At 43.6% G+C, this 19,395-nt stretch overlaps 1 protein-coding gene across 1 annotated transcript in view; it reads right to left on the bottom strand.

The window, feature by feature from the left end:
* Positions 1-1,017: 1,017 nt before the first annotated feature.
* GRTP1 (growth hormone regulated TBC protein 1) overlaps positions 1,018-19,395 on the bottom strand; it is a 36,875-nt gene continuing 18,497 nt past the window's right edge. Inside the window, exons 6-8 of the mRNA XM_048077965.2 lie at positions 4,030-4,202; positions 3,722-3,907; positions 1,018-1,510 (exon numbers count right to left, since the gene is read on the bottom strand). Coding sequence (XP_047933922.2) covers positions 1,421-1,510; positions 3,722-3,907; positions 4,030-4,202 — 449 coding nt within the window. The 3' untranslated portion in view covers positions 1,018-1,420. The remainder of the gene's footprint in view (positions 1,511-3,721; positions 3,908-4,029; positions 4,203-19,395) is intronic.

Below are 19,395 nucleotides of genomic sequence, written 5' to 3'. Positions count from 1 at the left end.
CTTTGTGTTTGAAGCTTCCCAGCCTCCCTCCTGCAATAATGCTTCAGTGTTAACAATGGCTACAGAGGGCAGGAGCCAAGCTACAGTGAGACTTTGCACAGAGCAGCTGCCTTCTGATGGTGAAGGCTGGCATGCTCTGGACATCTGCCCAGCTACCCTGAAGTGACCAAGAACTGATAGATTTTACCCATGGTGAAACAAACTAGTAGAAACAAACTAGTACTTCCTGATAGCTGCTGCCATACTGAAGGTATGCTACTGTCCTTATAGTTGAGTATTCAAGATTAAAAAGTACTGTCTGGTAGCACAAAGGATGGGATAGCACAGTATCGTATTGTTGGACAAAGGCTTTTAAAGTAGTATTACCTTTTTTTCTGTAGGGAATGAACCAAATCTTCTGTAAATTCACAACCCTGCGTACTTGCCTGGGGCTTATCTCTGTATCACTGAGTCTTGCCTCCTTCTTGAGCACAATACAGCTGTTTGTTTAGAACCACTTAGGTAGTTTTATACTCTTACGGGGTGCACTTTCTTCTTCTAAAGAAACATGTGAAGATAGCAAATGGCAGCTGGGAAGTGCCGTTCTTTTCTCCATACAGCTTTCAGTACTCATAAGTTGCCTTTACTGGCCTAGAAGAATATTCACCTATTTCCTCTGAAAGTTTGTTTTTTCCTTTGTGAGGAATGAAATAAGCTCAATGTGCAGCAAAACAAAACCACTAACTGCCTTATCAAAGACCAGTCTTGCAGTAGAATCTGAAAAGGTGGTGTAAGAAGTGAGGCTTTCCACGGTCCTTCTGTAACAGTAAGGAAGGTGAGGGAAACGATGTGGCCACGAGAGGGCTCTGTAAGGACAAGAAAGCAATTAATTCAGCAGGGCGGGAGGTGGCACATTGCCAGCTTTGCTTGTTTCTGTTCCCTTCTTTCTGTCAGGAAAGATTAGTATATGCTGTATTCAGTCCACCACTGCTGCTACCACTACTGAGGTATTTTACTCTCTTAACACCAAACAACAGGTTCTGACAAATTAAATTAGATTTATTTTGTACAAATGATAAGGTGTTAACAGTAAGGAAGGATATGGAATTCTATACACCTGTTTTTAACATTACAAAATGCCCTGAAAAGACAAGGACAGTGATTTTTTTTTAAAAGGAGTGTCTTGACTTTTGATCACATTCTAATCAGAAAACACTTTAAAAACAAACAAAAAAAAACAATATAACCACCAGTTCCAGTAGTTCCAGTTATCAAGTCTGACATACAGTACAAAGTGTTAACAACACTTACTTGAAAGGCAGGAAAAAAATTGGTCAACTGTCAGTTAACTCATGGAAAGCTTAAAGTGTGCTTTAGTCAGTGCAAGTAGAGGAATGTGTCGATTTCTGGAGTGTGTGACCCCCTGCTGAGGCCTGGTGAGTTATCCCTGAGAAAGTAACTTCTCTCTGCAAGTCTCTCGGAGTTTGTTGATGGTTGTCATGGACAAGGTTCCGGGTTCTGTGAATATTTTCTGGGGGCAAAATGAGAAAATCCTTAGTTAAAATGCTGGCTTTAGACAAGATGCCAGAATTTTCTGTGATCCCACCTTTTACAGCCATGATGAGAGAACACTTACTGCTGTTTGGCCTCCTTAGAACAGGGAAGCATCTTCACCTACTCCATTTTAAAGACACTGTAAATCTGCAGCTCATAACAAGAGCTCCGAATTATACAAAAGTAACAATACAAAAATGCTATTGAATATAAGTATCCAGTTAAAATTATTTTAGAACACATTTGTGTTGTTGGATTGTATACATATTCAGAGACTCAGAACAGCCAGAGTTGGAAGTGACCCAACAATGATCCTGGCTCCACAGAGGACCATCCAAAAATTAAACCATATATCATATTCAGAACACACTAAGCCATCCTGGGTACTTCTACAACTACCAATTTACTTTTCCTATGGTGCTAGCATAGGTCATTCAGGCCGGGGCACACAAAATACAGCAGTCTGTTGCTGAAGGAATAAAATCAGCCATTAGTCCCTTACTCCGCTACCTTTGCTCTATTCCACGAGGCTTCCCAGGGTAGTAGCGTACATGGATGTAAGAATTTGAGACGTTTCAAATGCTACCAAACACTTCTGTAACTTTTCTGGCTCTCACTTGTTGCTTTTGCGATCTCAAGAACAATACATTTGTTTTCACTACTGCATTTAGAATTTCTGACAACAAAACCGTGAAGCAAGCTTGAGCACATAAACTTGCTTTGTGCCGAAGTCTGCAGCTAAGCTGCGTGGGCCCCTCTGTTCTCTGTACTTGTAGCCGACAGCTCTGGAGATGAGGTGGTAAATAAGCCAGCTTTGAGAGCACTCTGATAAAGAAATCCCCACTGCATTGAACTGAAAACTAAGTTTTTGTTCAAGAGGGGAACATAAAACCTTCAGCTGTCATCACCTCCACTGGTAGCAGTATCGGCATTTCTGCAAAACAAAACTGGAGCAGGCCTTCCACCGTTCCACAGAAACCTAACCTAAATTATGTTACTGCCTTGGAAGCCCCCGCACTACAGTAGCCACCCCAGTTAAAATAAACTCTTCCGGAAAATAAGTAACCCAGATATTTTTATTGGGGAAAACTGCAAGAAAAAGCTAGCGGTCTTTCTAAAAAGTCACAGTAATGTCATTAAAGGGAGGAGCAGAAAAAAACAATGTCCTTCAAGGACAAGTATTTGTATCAGTCTCTGAACTGCTATTCTCGTGGCAGTTCACATTTAACAAAACTCTTACTCTAAACTCTTTATGGAAGGGAAAATCCCTGCAAACATCTTCCTTTCAAGTTAAGCTACACTTGTGATTTATCTTTCCCCTCTCTCTTTTACCTAAAAGACTCACAAGCACTAATAAGTTAAACCTCTTTTCCTCATATGAGCAAAAACGAAACCCGGAACAACATCCTAACGTTACAGACCTATGCGCAGAGCTCTGCCATGAGCACAGAACATCTGGGGGTACGAAGTCACCTACAGGGATGTCCTTTTGGGCATGCTCGGTAACAAGGGTAGTGGAGCTGGCTAAGTGATTTGTGGCAGACCTGCTCCTGTTATTTTTGCAACTAATGTATTTCACATTTCCATCAACTGAGTTAAGCTCTGAATCTAGTGTTCTGTATGCATTTAGCATCCGCTCTATTCATAATTTACAAGAATAATTCTTAGGCTGCAGGTTGTCGTAAAACTTGGGTACTCAACTTAAGGTTTCAGACTGGAGGTTAAGAGCTGGGTACTTTTCGTTCTCTGACTAACCGAGGCTTTACATTGAAGATTTATCAATGCAAGTTGTATCCTATAATAATCTATTCCAATTGCTCTGAGAAAACGCACAGGAACACAATCAATGCACAGTTCTCTGAAAGCATTTGGTAAGGTTATTTTCTTGCCAGACTTCCTGCCTTAAAAAAAAAAAAGTTTAAAAAGGGCAGGAGGGATTTTCCCCCCCCCTGTAGGATAGAGAATACAAATGGATTGTTATATAGGGATTTGGATAATAATTCTAAAGTAAATAACAACAGTTTGAGTTTTTATATATATGTATATATACACACACACACACGAAAACATTCTTCATCCTTTCAGCAATTCCCACAGACACATTTCTCTGAACTGTCTCCCTCTTTTTGATGGAGACAAGTCAGTCTTGTTTTTAATTCCTAACAGCTAAAAGCTGTGAAGAATTTACCTGCATGAAGGTGTGACACTCTGTTACGAATGTTCCTTTGGTGATCTGCTTGAATTTATCACAAATGTCAGGGAAATTCGTGGCTTCCAGAATAAAAGCTTGGTGTTGCTTAATTAACGTTAAGGCCACGCGGAAGATGATCTTTGACCCTTCGTAGAACAAACAGTCCCATATTCGGAGCACGGTCTGCAGGAAAGGAGAGAATTCAGGTTACTGCCCGTTTTCCAATAGGAAATTATTACTAAAGCACCACAAATGAAATAATGATTATGGATGTACATTAAAAAGAACTGAATGTCACCACTTACCTCTACTGGAAGAATGTCAATAAACAAGCAGATGAACCAGCGTGACACCACCAGGGTCCACATGACCCCGTGTCTTTCCATCAGCTCTGCCACGGCAGGAACTTTCAGTTTCACCAGCTCTCCCAGGACCTCCTGGTCGGTTTTCAGGCCCATCATCGCCGGGCTGTAATAATCTTGGAGAGAAGAAACCAAAATTCAGTAGGCGGTAGACATGGTTTTCCACAGAACTGAGGGGAACGTCCTGTACGGCTGAGTATGTAAATGTGTGCTGAGCCTATGAACCCAAAGTTTAATTAAACCGTGCAACAAAGATGCCTGCATTGTGGTCATACAGCCCTTCTCTGTCAGCCGAGGCTCATCTCTACAAAATACTACTTCATTCATGCCTACCAAACTATCTTCTCTCTGATGTTCTCTGGATATCAATTCTTGGCAATTCATTCTTCCTTCTCAAGCGTGGGTAATCTAGGGAGCGTTCAAAGATACAATTCTAAAAACCTCACTAATATTTAAGGTTCAATAAATTCAGGTTCTTAATAAATAAGGTTCAACCCCCCCCCTTTCCACGCAGGGGGGTGCAAACCTCCCAGACCACGCTATACCCAGACAATTGGAAACAAAGCCTGTAGACTGGGTCTGGTCACAAACTGGAAATGTGAATTTCTGCGTGTCAGCTGTCCGGGGGAGCTGGAGACCGGGTAACACTTCCCTTTGGGTATGACCCAACCGCTATGTTAACTTTTTCACTTATTTCTCCGATCAAAGGAAATTCCACTTTTTCCAAGGAATAATTTCAAAAGGAAGGGAACGATGTGTCCCCATGGTAACACCTCTTCCCACTTAAAGATTTATCTGAGGGACAGGGATTGAAATTAGACCTACATCACTGCTCACCGCACTGAATTGTTGTAGCACCCTCCAGTTTTCTTAATTTTGGACATAACTGTTAGTCCAGAGCCTGTTTGACAGGGGAAGCATTTATGTTATCGAGGTGGAGGCTGAATAACGAGCACCTCAGTTCCATAAACAAGTAGTTCTGGGCATGCTTAGAGAAGAAAACTATTATTTTAGTATTTAAGAGCTCGTCAGATGTCTCGGCAAAGGACAAGATTTACAGAGATGTTCAAGGAATCCACGTTACGATTAAACATCCACTGAAACATTTAGGGTGGACTTGGTGGCAAACCTTGAGGGTTCACTGGTGCTGCGCTGACAAAATTTGCATTAACTGAAAGAAATAACGGGTAACGCAAGCACCTTCCTGCGTGTTCCCTTCCCTTGCTAATTCTGAAAAGCTGCAGTTCAGGTTCCTCTAACTTAAGCTGGTCTCTGCCAAGGTTTCCAGACATGCACACAGCGTAGACCGACTTTGTTTCCTTTGTTCCCATGAAGAAATGACAGGTAAGACTCCTCTACCAGCATAAGAGTCGCTGCTGCTGGATACACTCCTTTAACCAGTTGTCTTTGGCTTGCTTGTGGGGAAAGCTTTGAGAGCGAAAGCACATGCAGTGCCACGAGGAAGTACGCTGAAAACAAACAGAAAACTACACCATGACCTCAAAGCCAAAACAAAACCTTTCTTTCTGCATGTTTTAGTCCTGTGCATATTTGTGAACTGACAAGCTGGCAAAGTAATGTTAACTGGCCAAGTAAACTTCGCCTGAAGTGCTGCTTTAATACAAGAAAAAAAGAACAAGGAATCACATTTCAGGTAAAAGAAAAGTTCTCTTTCCTACCCTCCTTCCTCCTCTCATACACCCCCAAACCATTCTTTTTGGTGCTCCTGAGACACACGAGCACAAACTTCAAGTCACCACCAGTGAGTGTCCTTGGGAGGAATGAGGACCCACGTGCTCTGTGCAATCACCCGATACGCTGAACCCAACTGCGGCTGCTATTTTTAACTTGCACAACAACGTAAATGCCAGGATCCCAGCGAGGGCGCAACCAGACACCTGTCCAGCAGTCTGAGGGCTGGCGAGGAAAAAATGAACAGGCAGACAAGTCGGATATGTCGCTCCTGGAATGAGCGAAGCTGCGAGCAGCCGGGAAGCCTCAGCGTAAACTGAAATTGCATTCGGCTTCTCAGAAGGTACTGCTGGATGGAAAGGGGAAAGGAAGGATTCCCTTACCTGGGGCATTTACCTCCTGCTGCTCCTTGTGGAGTGGGAACAGCCCCCATGCACCCGATGTGCACTGCAGCAGGAGGAGCGACTGGGACTGTATGGCCATGCCAGTAACTGAGCCATGGCGTTCTTCCCTGATGCCAGGTCATAAGAGAGAGGAGCTGCATCCGAAGGATCAGCATCTGAGATGCTTTTGTGTGTTGTTATTATACATTCATTATAGCCACCAGGGATTATTACAGGTATTTGAGCAACCTGGTCTGGCGGGAGGTGTCCCTGCCCATGGCAGGGGGTTGGAACTGGATGGGCTTTGAGGTCCCTTCCAACCCAAACCTTTCTGTGGTTCTATTATGTGTTAGCTATAATTTTTAATTATTCAATATATATTATTACTTCATGATACATTATATGTTAATGTAAATACGTATCTAAAAATAGCTGCCCAAATTCGGAAAGCAGCATTTCCAGTCCTCCAGCTGCATTGCTGCGGGACCCCGTGCAAACCTTACCCTCAGATCTCGGAGCGCAGCTACTGCACAAGGCACGCGAGGGAAGGCACGACGGCGCAGCTCTCCCGCTGCGGCTCTGGCTCCGGCCTTCCAGGAGAGGCGACGCACCCAGCGTCATTAGTCAGAACGATTTTGTAACCTGGCTCGGTGCCCAAACGCATGGTAAGACCAAGCACACTTCGCTCTTCTGCTTTGCTCCTACTTGCGAGCGATGCCCAACCCCTAGAGCCTCTGCGAACATCCCCTCAGCAAAAACTCTGCAGTTCGGCCTCTGCTCCCTGACTGCAAACACTTCGCCGCGCGCTTTAGTTTCCTCATCTTTTGTAATCGGCTGCTCTGCCAGAATCTCTCCCCGAAGCCAAGACACCCTTGTTTATAAACAAGTATACACAAGCTTAACCCCACACACACACCACAGAAACTTTCACAAGATACTGTGCAGCAAATTGGTTTTACTCACCTACCACCAAAATACATCAGCTTTATGATCCTTCCGTATCTTACGCCACAAACTATTTGAAGTTTCTAGATATACAATATCCAGATTCGATGAGCATATTCATTATTATTCCTTCTCTGGCAAAATATTGAGCAGTTTATGACCCAGAATGGATCTGGCTCAGAATCTGCTCCCAAGCTGCCACTCGCTAATTAAAAATAAACAAATAACTAACAAGTGTAGGCTAATTGTGCATCTACTGCTCTGGGTTGGTTTACAGGAATGTCCTCTGACAAGATGTTATCCCCTGAAAAAAACCACACGGTCAGATTGCTTCCTTTTATTTCTCAATTGTCAGATGGAAGTGACGAAGATTTAGGTGATCACATGCTACATTACTTTCCATCCCGTGTTCTGGAAGGCAACAAATGAAATACAGGATGGGAAATTATTACTCTGTACTACAATTAAACCATTATCAAATTCCAGAGGTCTGCCTGGATGAAAACTAAGTTCCCCAGTACCAAACTCCCCGTCTCCAAGCTCTTTCGCAAGCTGCTCGCAGGCTCCATGTGCAGAGCGTGTGGGCAACCGGGGGCATGCTGGCAGCTCCACACGCGGGCTTCACCCCCGTGGTTCACCTGGTGCTGTTCCTCTCGCACCAAAAGGGAGAGCCAGCTCCGTCCGCTGCCAGGCGATGCATTGCTACTGTGTGAGAAACAGGGCTAGAGGAAGGGACTTTTTTCCTTGTTTGTAGGGTTTCTGTATGACTGCGCTGCCTGTGGCACGCGGACGCTGAGCCTGAATCCTGTATGAGCGCGGAGCCTGGTGAAGAGATGCTCCTCAATCTGCTTTTCGCTGCCTCCCAACACAGCGAAGCACCTGCCCGAACCTTCCCAGTGGCATGTCCAGCACCCGGACCGTGCTCCCCAGCGGTAATGAGATTTGCAGGAAATAAGGATCAGGCTTGTAAGGACCGCATGACCTTGTTCTGTGTTATGGATAGATTAAGCGGTTCCAAAAATAAAAGTTTAAGTTTAAGCAGCAGCACTCTTATAGCCTCGAATTACCTCTGCAAGTCAGAGCTGCAGAAGTTAAAAAAGACTCCTTCAAGTCTGTTGTGCGTATGTCAGGTTAAATATAAATACTCCTGCTGGAAGCAGCAGCAGGCTAGGAATTATTCTTAGTATTACAGAAATACCCACGGCAAGACCCAGGCTCTGCTGCACGTCTTCCAGAATTTCTAACTATTATTTCAAAAGCCTGCATAACCCGGCCTGGGACATGCGGTGATTTATCTCGCAGGTCCGATTTATTTAACCGAAGGGAGACATTAAGAATTGGCTATTTTAGCTTTTCTCACAGTCATGAGCCACGTAAAGTACTTTACCTGTAGCAATGTACTCGTAATGTCCCTGGGAGCCAAGGAAGAGGAAAAAAAAAAAAACCACTCCACCACTTTTGAAGACTAAGTTCTTTCCAAAGTGACCTCTCAGGTGCAAATTGCAGACCCTCAGCCATCTCCATTGACTACAGGTAACAAGTACAGAGGAGAAGAGCTACGCATTTGGGATGCATTCACAACTGACGATGTACCTAGCCACCTAATGTTGCCCCTCCCTTACTTTTAAAGTTGTCCTTCTCCCCCCAGATGTTCATTTTTACACCGTTACACAATACCCAAAATGTCTCCTTGCTGTAGCAGCAGGTTAGTGTTCGCAATGAGACTTCCCTCAACGCCCCAAGAGAAAAAGAGAGCCTCAGGCAAAAGCAGGCTGCCATAAACAGCAACTGGCCAACTCCACGAAAAGCTTCAGTTCTGCATTTCTAGTCAAAAGAGAGACAGATCCTACCGCATGTTTTTGGGGAAACGGGCGGAAGGTGAAGGGTGACACCTTTTCAGCAATCCTTCACTTACTGTAAGAACTTACTGTTTGAATCTTACCGAACATGGAGGTTATTTTAAATAACCTTACAGAACAAAGCTTTTCTTTCCAAAAAGATACGCTACCACAACCAAATTTATGAACTTCATGCACAACGCACGCAATGAATTTTATCACTTCAGTTGCACAGAAGTCAAACCAGACCCCAACAGCAGTCCCACCCCACCTTTGGAGCATCTCAGTGCCACATACACTACTCCTGCGCAATGACCTACGCGTTCTCCCCGTTGGCCGCTCTCAGCCTCTTTTGCCCAGGAAGGAAGGGCAATGCTCTGCTCTTTTATTTCTAGCAGGGGACAGCTCAAAAAGGTGCAACGGGGCTTGTAAGAATCTGTATCACAAGATTTGCATAAAGAGTTGGACAACACATGTTTGGGAGGAAATAAGAAAAGTCACAACAGGAAAAGGAGGAAAACCACGAGTACTGCCAATTCTTTTTGCAACATCAGGCCACAGTGACCCCCTGCAGATGTCCTGGCCAAAGTGATATCCTGCAGATACGTGGCTAAATGGCAAGCTGAACTCTTAACTATGGCATTTTAAAAACAAGTTCCCTGTCCTCCAGGGGGAGGATGAGCAATACCCCAAAACAGGCCCAAGCTGGACCTTTTACTGCATTGAACCAAAGTGAACCAAAACTTCTGTTCTGAGGTACTGACCTCACACCAGAACCAAGAGCAGCCAGCTCATTCACAACTGAACACTAGCTTTAAATATGTATTATATAAATATAAATATATAAATAAGTAAACCCAATTCATTTTGGATGGCAGAACTGCCTCGCAAAAGAGAGAACCCAATCCTTATAAGGGTGCTTACGGGTTGTGATATTGAGATTACACAAACGTTTAAATTACAATATTTTGAGAAATTATTTAACATTATCACCTTTTCGGCAAGCACAAAAAGGCAGTGTTCTACATAATCCTGTGTGGCTGTGTTCAGCCATCGCTTCTGATCCTAAACTTGGAAGATGGATGCTGTGGGACAGAAATGGCCTTTTGCTTTCTTATTTGCATTTCCTGCAGCACAATGGAAATCTGAGCAGGTGTAGTAGCTACCATTTGGAAACAGAAGAGGGATGCTGGTTAAATATAAAGACAATGGAAATAAATGCAAAAGACAATGGAAATAAAGGCAAAAACAATATTCTTCCAACATTACAGACGACAAAGATGAAATATGAAGGAGCAAAGACTCCCTATGTAATCTCTTGGACACACAAAGTGAAGTTGGCAGTGTGCTAGAAAGCACAAATGCAACTTTCAGACACTCTCGTTATGGGAAAAGAAGCAGGCTAGATTTGTTTTAAACACTAACTCACTGTCTTGCATTCAATAATGACACGTGCATCATTAGAAACGAGCACAGTTTAAAGTTACAGCTACCAGAGCAATCTCGTACAGACTGCACGCAACGCAGAGCAAAACGCTGCTGGCAGTTTTCCTGTCTCCCCTCTGCCCCTCTTTGTTGTGCTGACGGACACTGGGATTGCTCCTTTTGTAAATAGTGTTTTTTTTCCATAATACCCATGAGCTGACAGACACTAATGGACACAGGTTATTCACCACTCAGCTGTTTCCAACCAGCCTGGCCCGACTCCAGCCACCACGCTCAATGAATTTCACCAGTCTGCAGGGCTGCCTGCTTTGGAGAAGCCTCCAGCTCACCGGGTGGGGGTGACGGTCCCAGGGGTCGAGGTTTCGGACAGACTTTTAACTCAATTTCCTCCAATGGAGGGGAATTCGTGAACAAACACTGCAGGTTGCCACAACTGCTTACCGTGTTCGTAGAGGGGACGAATACGCTGTTATGAGTTTGCAACCCTATCACGAGTCTTACATGACCGGCGACTGCAGCTCAGCGAGGATTCCGGTCTCTGGCTTTTGTGATTCCTGGATGGGATTAGGCAGAGGAACTACGTTATCAGTTCACTGCACCGACAAGATTATTCTCGACACCTCAGCACAAAACACAGCACTTTTATTATCTCACGCTCAAAAATAACCCACGCTTTCTTCAGCTCTTTACAACAATGTTACAGTCATGCCACGGGAACTCCGTCACTTAAAAGACTTGGGCAGAAGCAGGAGGCTTAAATAGAAAGCTGAACAGGCACACGTGGCTCTAGCCTGATAAACGGAGAAGGAAGCCAACCCAACACTTCAGTCTGAACAGAATGAAATCCACAATCCTCTTACTTCAAACCTGAAGAAGCTAACGAGTATTAATTTTAATCTTGAAGCAACAGGTTTTAAAGGGGTACAAATGGGAGAAGAGACACACCTCTCCACCAGCCATAAACTGAAAACTTAGTAGGGCATTCAAGTCTTCTGAACATAAAACACATGAAAAAAACAAGGCAATATTTCCCAAGCATCTCTGAAACTAAACAGACCATCACTTCTTGAACGTTTAGGTAGACAACAGGTACTGCTGGGCACCGCATGTGATTTTCTTCCTATCATTTCTCCTTTACTCCCAAAGCACATATCCCTCCATAAACACATTCTCAATGCAGCTCCCTACACTGCAGACGCACTACACTATGTTTTGAAATAATATCAAAGCTTGCATTAACTGAGCAATTGAAAATCTTTTTTTTTTCCAACATCGTAAGTTACAAATACAATAAATCCTGAATAAGCAGGTCTTAGTTCAGGAAAAGCTAAAGTAATCCTTGGATATATTCACTGCTGAAGAAGAGAGTGTTATCTCTGTATATGACATTAACCAAAACGAAGTCAGAAAACTGCACCAGCTCTGATATTCCCACTTATGGCAGGAAGCTGATGGACTGGAAGGGATGTGAAGCAAAGGGTTATAAACACTACTTACAGAAATTGAGCTCTGTAAGGAACTTCTCTGTTTGCAAAGTTTATCCAAGGAATATGAAAAGCAAACTTGACTGCTTCACAGAGGAAACACCCCAGACATTATGGGCTTTTCGACAGAGGAAAACAAAGTCTTAAGAAGTAGCAGTAGCTACCGGTTAGAATGAGGCACATTCAAATAAAAAGCACGGCAAACATTTTTTATAAGAGTGATTTGCCCGGAGAAGCTGTGGAAGCCCCATCCCTGGAGGTGTTCAAGGCCAGGCTGGACGGGGCTTTGGGCAACCTGGTCTGGTGGGAGGTGTCCCTGCCCATGGCATGGGGGTGGAGCTGGGTGGGCTTTAAGGTCCCTTCCAACCCAATCCTTTCTGTGATTCTGTGATATACAGCTCGAATACACTGCTAGGAGTGGTGGTAGAGCCTCTTCCAACCAAGTCCAGGGCCTTTCACAATGACAAGCTCCAGCCAAATGTGCCTGCAGTAGAGGGCATGGGAAGCTATGCTGCTGTTTGCTCGGCTGGCTTCTTGTCCAGCAAGCCCAGTTACAAATCTCACTCCATGAGCCTCGGTATCTAACACATGGATTAGCTGGAGTAGACAAATACATTTTCTAGGAGTTTACAAGTTCAAATACAAAACTGTGTATTTGGATCTACAACAAGCACCTACAACCCCGTTTTACATTTGTCAGCAATTATATTACGCTTTTTGCTGTCCAAGTAAGATGTCCAGGAAGGCTGCATTATTGTAAATGAACGTGCAGAGCCCCTGCTGACCATTAGAAGGTCAAAAATATATGATATGAGGAATTAAATAAGCTATTCACTTTGGCTTTGCTTCTGCTGCTTTAATTACGGAGTTAAAACAGCACAATCCCTTTAATCAATACATAGACAGCTCTGTCAAAACAATAGTGTTTCAACACTACACGTGCACATTAATGCTTTCACAAGTAAAACCAATAGCTGAAAGCAAGCAAACAAAACGCCCCACCAACACAACTACTTCAATAAAACATAAGGCACCAAATTTAAGTAAGTGCTGTGCGCTAAGACTTGGCTTTTACACATCCGGAGGAAAAAAAAAAAAAAAAAAAAAAAGGATCTCCTTCCCCCAAACCCATGCTTCTGTATTTCCACTGCTACCTACCTTCCTGCTTTATCAGCAGCCAGGCAGTTCTGCCTTTAATCGGACCTAACCAAATTAAGAGTTCATTTGAAAACTTTATTTTGCTGGTGGCTTTTGAAAGGGATTTGAAACTTTGATCGACTGGGGAGACAAAGAGGCAAACATCACTGCTGGCACAGATAACCGAAGGCTTCAGTCCCCTCTCAGAGTAGGACCATGGAAGGACTATTAAAGATAACTCAAGGTTTAACATAATTAAATTCTATTAATACAGGGCTTGCCTGCCAGCAGGAAAGAGATGGGCCTGACTTTTTGGATGGAATAAATCATTTAGGTCCTGCTTCCACAGTGTAAACACAGCCACATCATGGAATAATATAATACTCTTGAGCATTTTAAAACACTAAGGGTTCTTCTGGTGTGTAGCCAAAATTTAGCACGTCCCCACACAAAAGTAAGGCTGAGAACATGTACATTTTGTCATACCCTAGAAACCCTGTGGTTTAGACAAAACTCTTGTACTTCTACCCAGCTACCTAAAGCCCATACACTGAATATTGAGCTCACTTTTTATCGATGAGGCTTGTGATTTGCAAGGAATAAGATACATATAGGAAATAAAATTATTCCAAAAGTATAAGCATACTTATCATGTAAAAGCAGAAAAGCCTTAGTTACTTGTTTCCTGCTTGCTCAAGTCTCCCAAGTGGCACAGCAGTTCAGATTTGTAAGTAATAAGCATTTCAGGCTTATCAAGGTTTCTAAATATACACACACGATGACCCCTACATTCCACCTTCAGCTTATCAGGACACTGCATGCTTAATTCCTGGATAAATACAACTGACCTCTAATGTTCAAAGATGAATCCTTTCATCGTGGCTGCTGACTAACAGTAGAACGTGTCAGAGTCTTGTACTTTAGAGCTCCTATTTATCCAGCCTATCAGCCGAGCGTTCCTCTCTCCTCGTGGTGGACGTGATCACAGAACCATTAGGGTTGGAAGAGCCCTCCAAGATCACCTGGTCCAACCATCCCCCTACCACCAATGTCACCCACTAAACCATGTCCCTGAGCACCAGGCCCAACCTCTCCTTGAACACCCCCAGGGACGTGACTCCACCACCTCCCTGGGCACCCCGTCCCAGTGCCTGACTGCTCTTTCTGAGAAGAAATGTCTCCTCATTTCCTATCTGAACCTCCCCAGTGCAACTTGAGGCCATTCCCTCTCATCCTACCAATAGTTACCTATAAGAAGAGGCCAACCCCCAGCTCCCCACACCTTCCTTTCAGGTACCTGTAGAGAGCATAAGGTCTCCCCTGAGCCTCCTCTTCTCCAAACTGAACAACCCCAGTGCCCTCAGCCACTCAGTTCCTTCAGCCAGAGGACAGAAACAAATACGTGCTTACTTGCAATCAAAAGCAAGCAGTCTGAATAGACATACTTCATAGGTAGTACAGCACTCTGTATTTCTCAAGTGACTCTTCCCTCGAAACCTGAAGCCTGTATGATGGGACTTGAAAGAATGTCATAACATTGATAACATTGAGCAAGGGAAAGACAAGGATGCACAAGAGTTGGATGAGCAATTATGTTATTATTCAGTTCAAATATTCATGCCTCTTACTGTGCCTAGTCTCTTCTGCAAAAATACCTGCAAGTCTATGGCTGATACAACTGAGAACCACAGCCAGCTCAAAACAGAAATGTGTTAGACCTTACTTATCTGAACACGCAGACGTTTGCCTTAACCAGCAGTTGCTAAGCTACACACCGAGTTAGTATCTTGCACTGCACCTTTTGTTCTTCCAGATAATGCCCGCTAGTTCACTGCAGTCTACCAGTTTTGTGACTATTTCATTATTCAAAAATCTTTATTTTTAGTAACTGATAAACAACCATGCAGTACGCAAGTTTAAAGAAAAGAAAAAAAAATCCCCAAAAAGTCACCTAAAAAAAATAGCAGGCTGAAAGCACATTGCTAGACTTCCTTGAGGAAGACTTGTAGGCTAATTTAAGATTTCCATTAACAACACTGGAGAAGAAGAGCAAGCTGGTATTTGTTAACAATACTAACCTGGAAGGTGTTGTCCCATGTCAACACACACGGCACAATGGAGTAATGTAGTGAAAGAACTGGATTACGTGAGGATGGAGTCAGGGAGACATGATGATATTTAACAAAATACAGAGACAAGAGTGTGCAAACAGTTCACCAAAAGGTGCTACAAATTCCTATAAGCTGCGGGAACACCTATCAGCAACGAAAGAGGACAGTAGTACGTACATCATTACCAAGATCACAGATCAAAATGACCCAGAAAAAAAGGCAAAGGAGGTCCTACAGTTTTCCTCTCTCAAATAAAACACTTTCAGCTGCAAAGAGAGATAGATAATGCCACTGCACAAGGCACTAGCAATATACCCACTAGGGAGGGGGAAAAAGTGTCATTGTGAGCATGTCAAAAAAAAAAAAAAAAGATCTAACTGGAACAAGCACATAACATTTTTAGGCTAAGAAGGGAACAGAGACCAAAATACAAGAGAAGAGTTTGACTGAAGCAGCTTAGTAATACAAACCAAGTGAAAAAAAAAAAAAAACATGTTCTGAGATATATATATACTGATATATATAATGCCTGCCATGCTAAAGTGAGTTCAAACTGTCAAGTTTTTCCTCTCTTAAACTCACCATTTAATCATAAATGTAAAAAAAAAAAAAAAAAGGCAAATATGCTCCTTAAATTACATACCAAAGTACCACAGTCATACGTTACCTCCTACCTGCTACTTTCTAAAGCAACCCCCCCAGAATTTCCTCAACAGAAGAAAAAATTTTCTCAGCACGAAGTAAAGCTATGAGCAGAACAAAAACAGTGGAGCTATACTGCACAGAAATTGCAAAGCCACATTTTCTCTGAGTTTGAACTGAATCCATACTGGTTCTTCTGGGCAAGGCTGTCTGCTCCAGCTCAGTCTATTTTGACTGAACCCGGGAATAAAAGGATCTTGGTAGCACCCAAAACTTCAGTTAAACAAACAGCTGCATTCTCCCATGGCGTGTTTAAATGAGATATGCCCCTAACCCCTCCAAACCCCCAGCTGAGCAGCTGACAGCCACAACAGGCATGGGGCTGGCCTTCAGCAGAAACACAAATCCTTCTGGCTCCGCTCAGCTGCACTGACCAGCGCTGAGTGCAGCCAGATGCGCGGCGTACACACAGCCCTACACACCAGCAAACCAGTTTAACTTCTGCTGGCTCCCTCTTACAGCTGCGCCAACTCCATCTGGGTGTAGTGGGATGACTCAGACAGAAAAACTTCTACTTACGAGGTCCCATCGCCAGCTGTCCCCTTCTGCCAGCGGGTGGAGGAGTCGCACCTCCGTCGTACTCTATGGCACATCTCTCTCCCTGGTATAAAGACCACTAAGACTGGGGAGGAGAGCTGTGGACTGGGGAAGTCTTCCTCTGTCACTTCCCCCAGAAGCTGCCTCTAATCCTTTATCTGTCACACGCTACATTTTTCAATAGATGACACGATCTGTGGCTGGTTTGGTTCACCTGCTGACCAAAAAACTCCTGCCAGTATCCAGGTGTTGAGTGTAATTATATGCTTGTGGGCAGGGGCAAGGAAGCTTTCACAGCAGCACCTCAGAGGGCAGAGGGGGGATTTCCAAACTGTCCTGAATCGCCCCCGATTTAACTGCAGTGACACGGGGATGCTTGGAAAACGAGGACATGACCTGGAGGCATATCTGTCGCAGTGAAAGGGGAAAACGCGTAGATCATAATGCAAACAGATCAAGAAAAGAGCCACGGTAGTAAAACTGAAGGAAAAAGATTGGCTTAACAAACTGTCAGCACCCAACGAAACTGACTGCTACTTTTCCCTCTTAAGACCTGGAGAGTACACAGTACTTCTCTGCTTTCCCAAGGAGTAATTGAAGGGCTTTAAACTGAAATGTGCTGTACCCTGCACTATTAACACAAGGGTAGTACTTATCTGAGACAATTTCTTTATGGATACAGCCTGCCTGCCTCTCTCTCACACATACATAATGTTTCTGAAATTATGATGATTATCCATCATGCTTTGAATTTCATAAAGGTACAATTCAAGCATGACCTGAGCAGGTAGTGGGGATAAAAGGAAAAAATAAATATATATATATATGTATAGAAATCACCACCATTATGACAAAGAACTGTCATGCAGATTTTTTGGCAGAAGAAAAGCAGCATCAAGTTTTCTGACAATGAAGCCTTGTATTCCTTCAATGCAAATATTTGCACTAGATAGAAGATTCACCCTACTAACTCGGGCTCTTGTTGAGGCACCCGAGCTGGAAGAGGTACCTCAAACTCTCTTAAAGCTGCCTGTGGAGGAGAAAGGGGCACAGGCAGGTTAGCAATTCTGATCAGATAGCCCTTTCACCACTGACAGAAGCAGAACTGCCAGCATGCATGTTTCTAACGTCAGTACCTCAGCTGGATGCCTCTGGACTGGACGTGCTGAACCCGGGCCAAAGTCTGTAGTAAGACTCTCATTACAGGGTAGTAAATATGTATCTATAAACAGGGTAGTAAAAAATATACCTATGGATATAAGTAAATGCGTATCTCCTTTATGCACAGTAATTGCCTTTCACATTATCAGTTTCTTCTCAACACCAATGCTACCAGCATAACATAAATGCAACAACTAAGAGGCCAAAATAGGAGCAACTTTTGTCATTTAGATATCAGCAATGTGTAGAAGGATATTTAGGGCTTCACGACAAACTAATTGAAGTAAATTCCTTGCCAAAAGCAATGATAAATTTATGAATATATCCTGAGCTGGAAGGGACCTACAAGATGAATAAAAAAAATCTGAATCTACTCCTTTGTCCCAAATAAAAACATGTAGGACTATCAAAAAGATTATCAGCAGAAGTTGCCACACATCAGTTTGCAATCAAATGTGCCTTTTACTGAGGGCCCTATGCCCCCAAAAGCGATGCCAACGGAAAGACATCCTCCGATTTCAGCCAGTGACAGGTCACATGGCAGACAGGAGCCTCCTGTCTCCTACCTGTTTGCACAGCTTATAGTTCTCAAGGCTGAACAAACCAACAGACAGTTGGTTTCTTCAGGCTATTGTCATAGCTTGAAAGTAAGCTTCAAGGCTGCAAAATCTCAAATATTTGCAGATTGACTCAACACATCACAGTGCTCCCTGCCAGTTCCTACTCCCGCAATGTGCAAACTCTTTCCAACCATTCTGCTTAACGTGCAAGGGAAAAACTCAGCTCCTACATGATGTATTCGGTGTAAAAGGTAATTCTTGCAGTTGGTCAAAAGCATTAAAAAACTCCCTCAGCTCTTTATTTTTCTTAGAGTCTTTCCCTTCTCTTCAAAAGGGAAGAAAATGTTTTTTTAAAAATCTTAAACCAGACCAGAAGGAAGCAGAAATACAAGTATCAACCTTGATGCCTTTGACCAGCACTTAGCTGACGCTGTAATATTGTAGTCAGCCTCCAGCCATTTGGGATAAACATCTGTTCAAAAGCAAAACTCGGCCAAGAGCAAATTTCACAGCCTCCTTACAGAAAAATGAGTCTCTTCTGTTCTGAATATGACACACATGGAGCGTGTAGCTGTAAGTCAGTCCCATGCACAATGCTCATGGGAATTCACGATGAAGCCATTCTTCCTCTAGAATTAAATCCCAAGGAAGAACATTCCCAAATATATTTCACAGGATTATAAATCATAGCTGTGCCTGATGTTTGCTTCTGGTTTTGAACTACTCCACATACGGTGAGATTCAGTTTAACATGAGGCAAAATTCTGTGTGAAAGCTCCTGCTGCAAGCCCAGGCAAGGAAAGTTTAGGGAGGTACTGAGCCGACCAGATGTAAACGCTATCTGCACTGTAGGGTGCACTGAATTTCCCTAAAGACTACTGACCAACCTGCCTAGATCACAATCGATTATAAGAGCTGTGAAGGGAACTTCGCATACAGCCACAGGCAGGAACTTTGACGTTTGCCTGCTCTGCTGCAGTATCAGTGTGTGGAAATGCCCAAGGCACACCCGCTCAGAGGGTCCCCATGCCTAGCAGAAGCCCACTCCACCTTGCCAGCTGTCTCTGAAGAAAGCTCATGCTGCCTCCTGCCAAGCCACCGGGAAGTGTTGCTGCAGGCTCACTGCTCAGTCTGTGTGCATCTCCCACCTTTGCTCTGTGATCACTGCTTCATCTGTGCCTCATATCACATTCCTGCAAACAGAAAGGCCAAATCCCAGACACCTTGAGTTCTGTTCCCCAGCTTCACACTGGCGTAGGAAGACACCTACCTAACAGGTACAAGTAGGGAGTGAGAAATAAGACTGCAAATTA

The sequence above is a fragment of the Anser cygnoides genome, chromosome 1, assembly GCF_040182565.1.
Source record: "Anser cygnoides isolate HZ-2024a breed goose chromosome 1, Taihu_goose_T2T_genome, whole genome shotgun sequence".
Classification (NCBI taxonomy): domain Eukaryota; kingdom Metazoa; phylum Chordata; class Aves; order Anseriformes; family Anatidae; genus Anser; species Anser cygnoides.
Note: the sequence above shows the minus strand (reverse complement) of the source record. Positions and strands in the feature narration are given on the sequence as shown.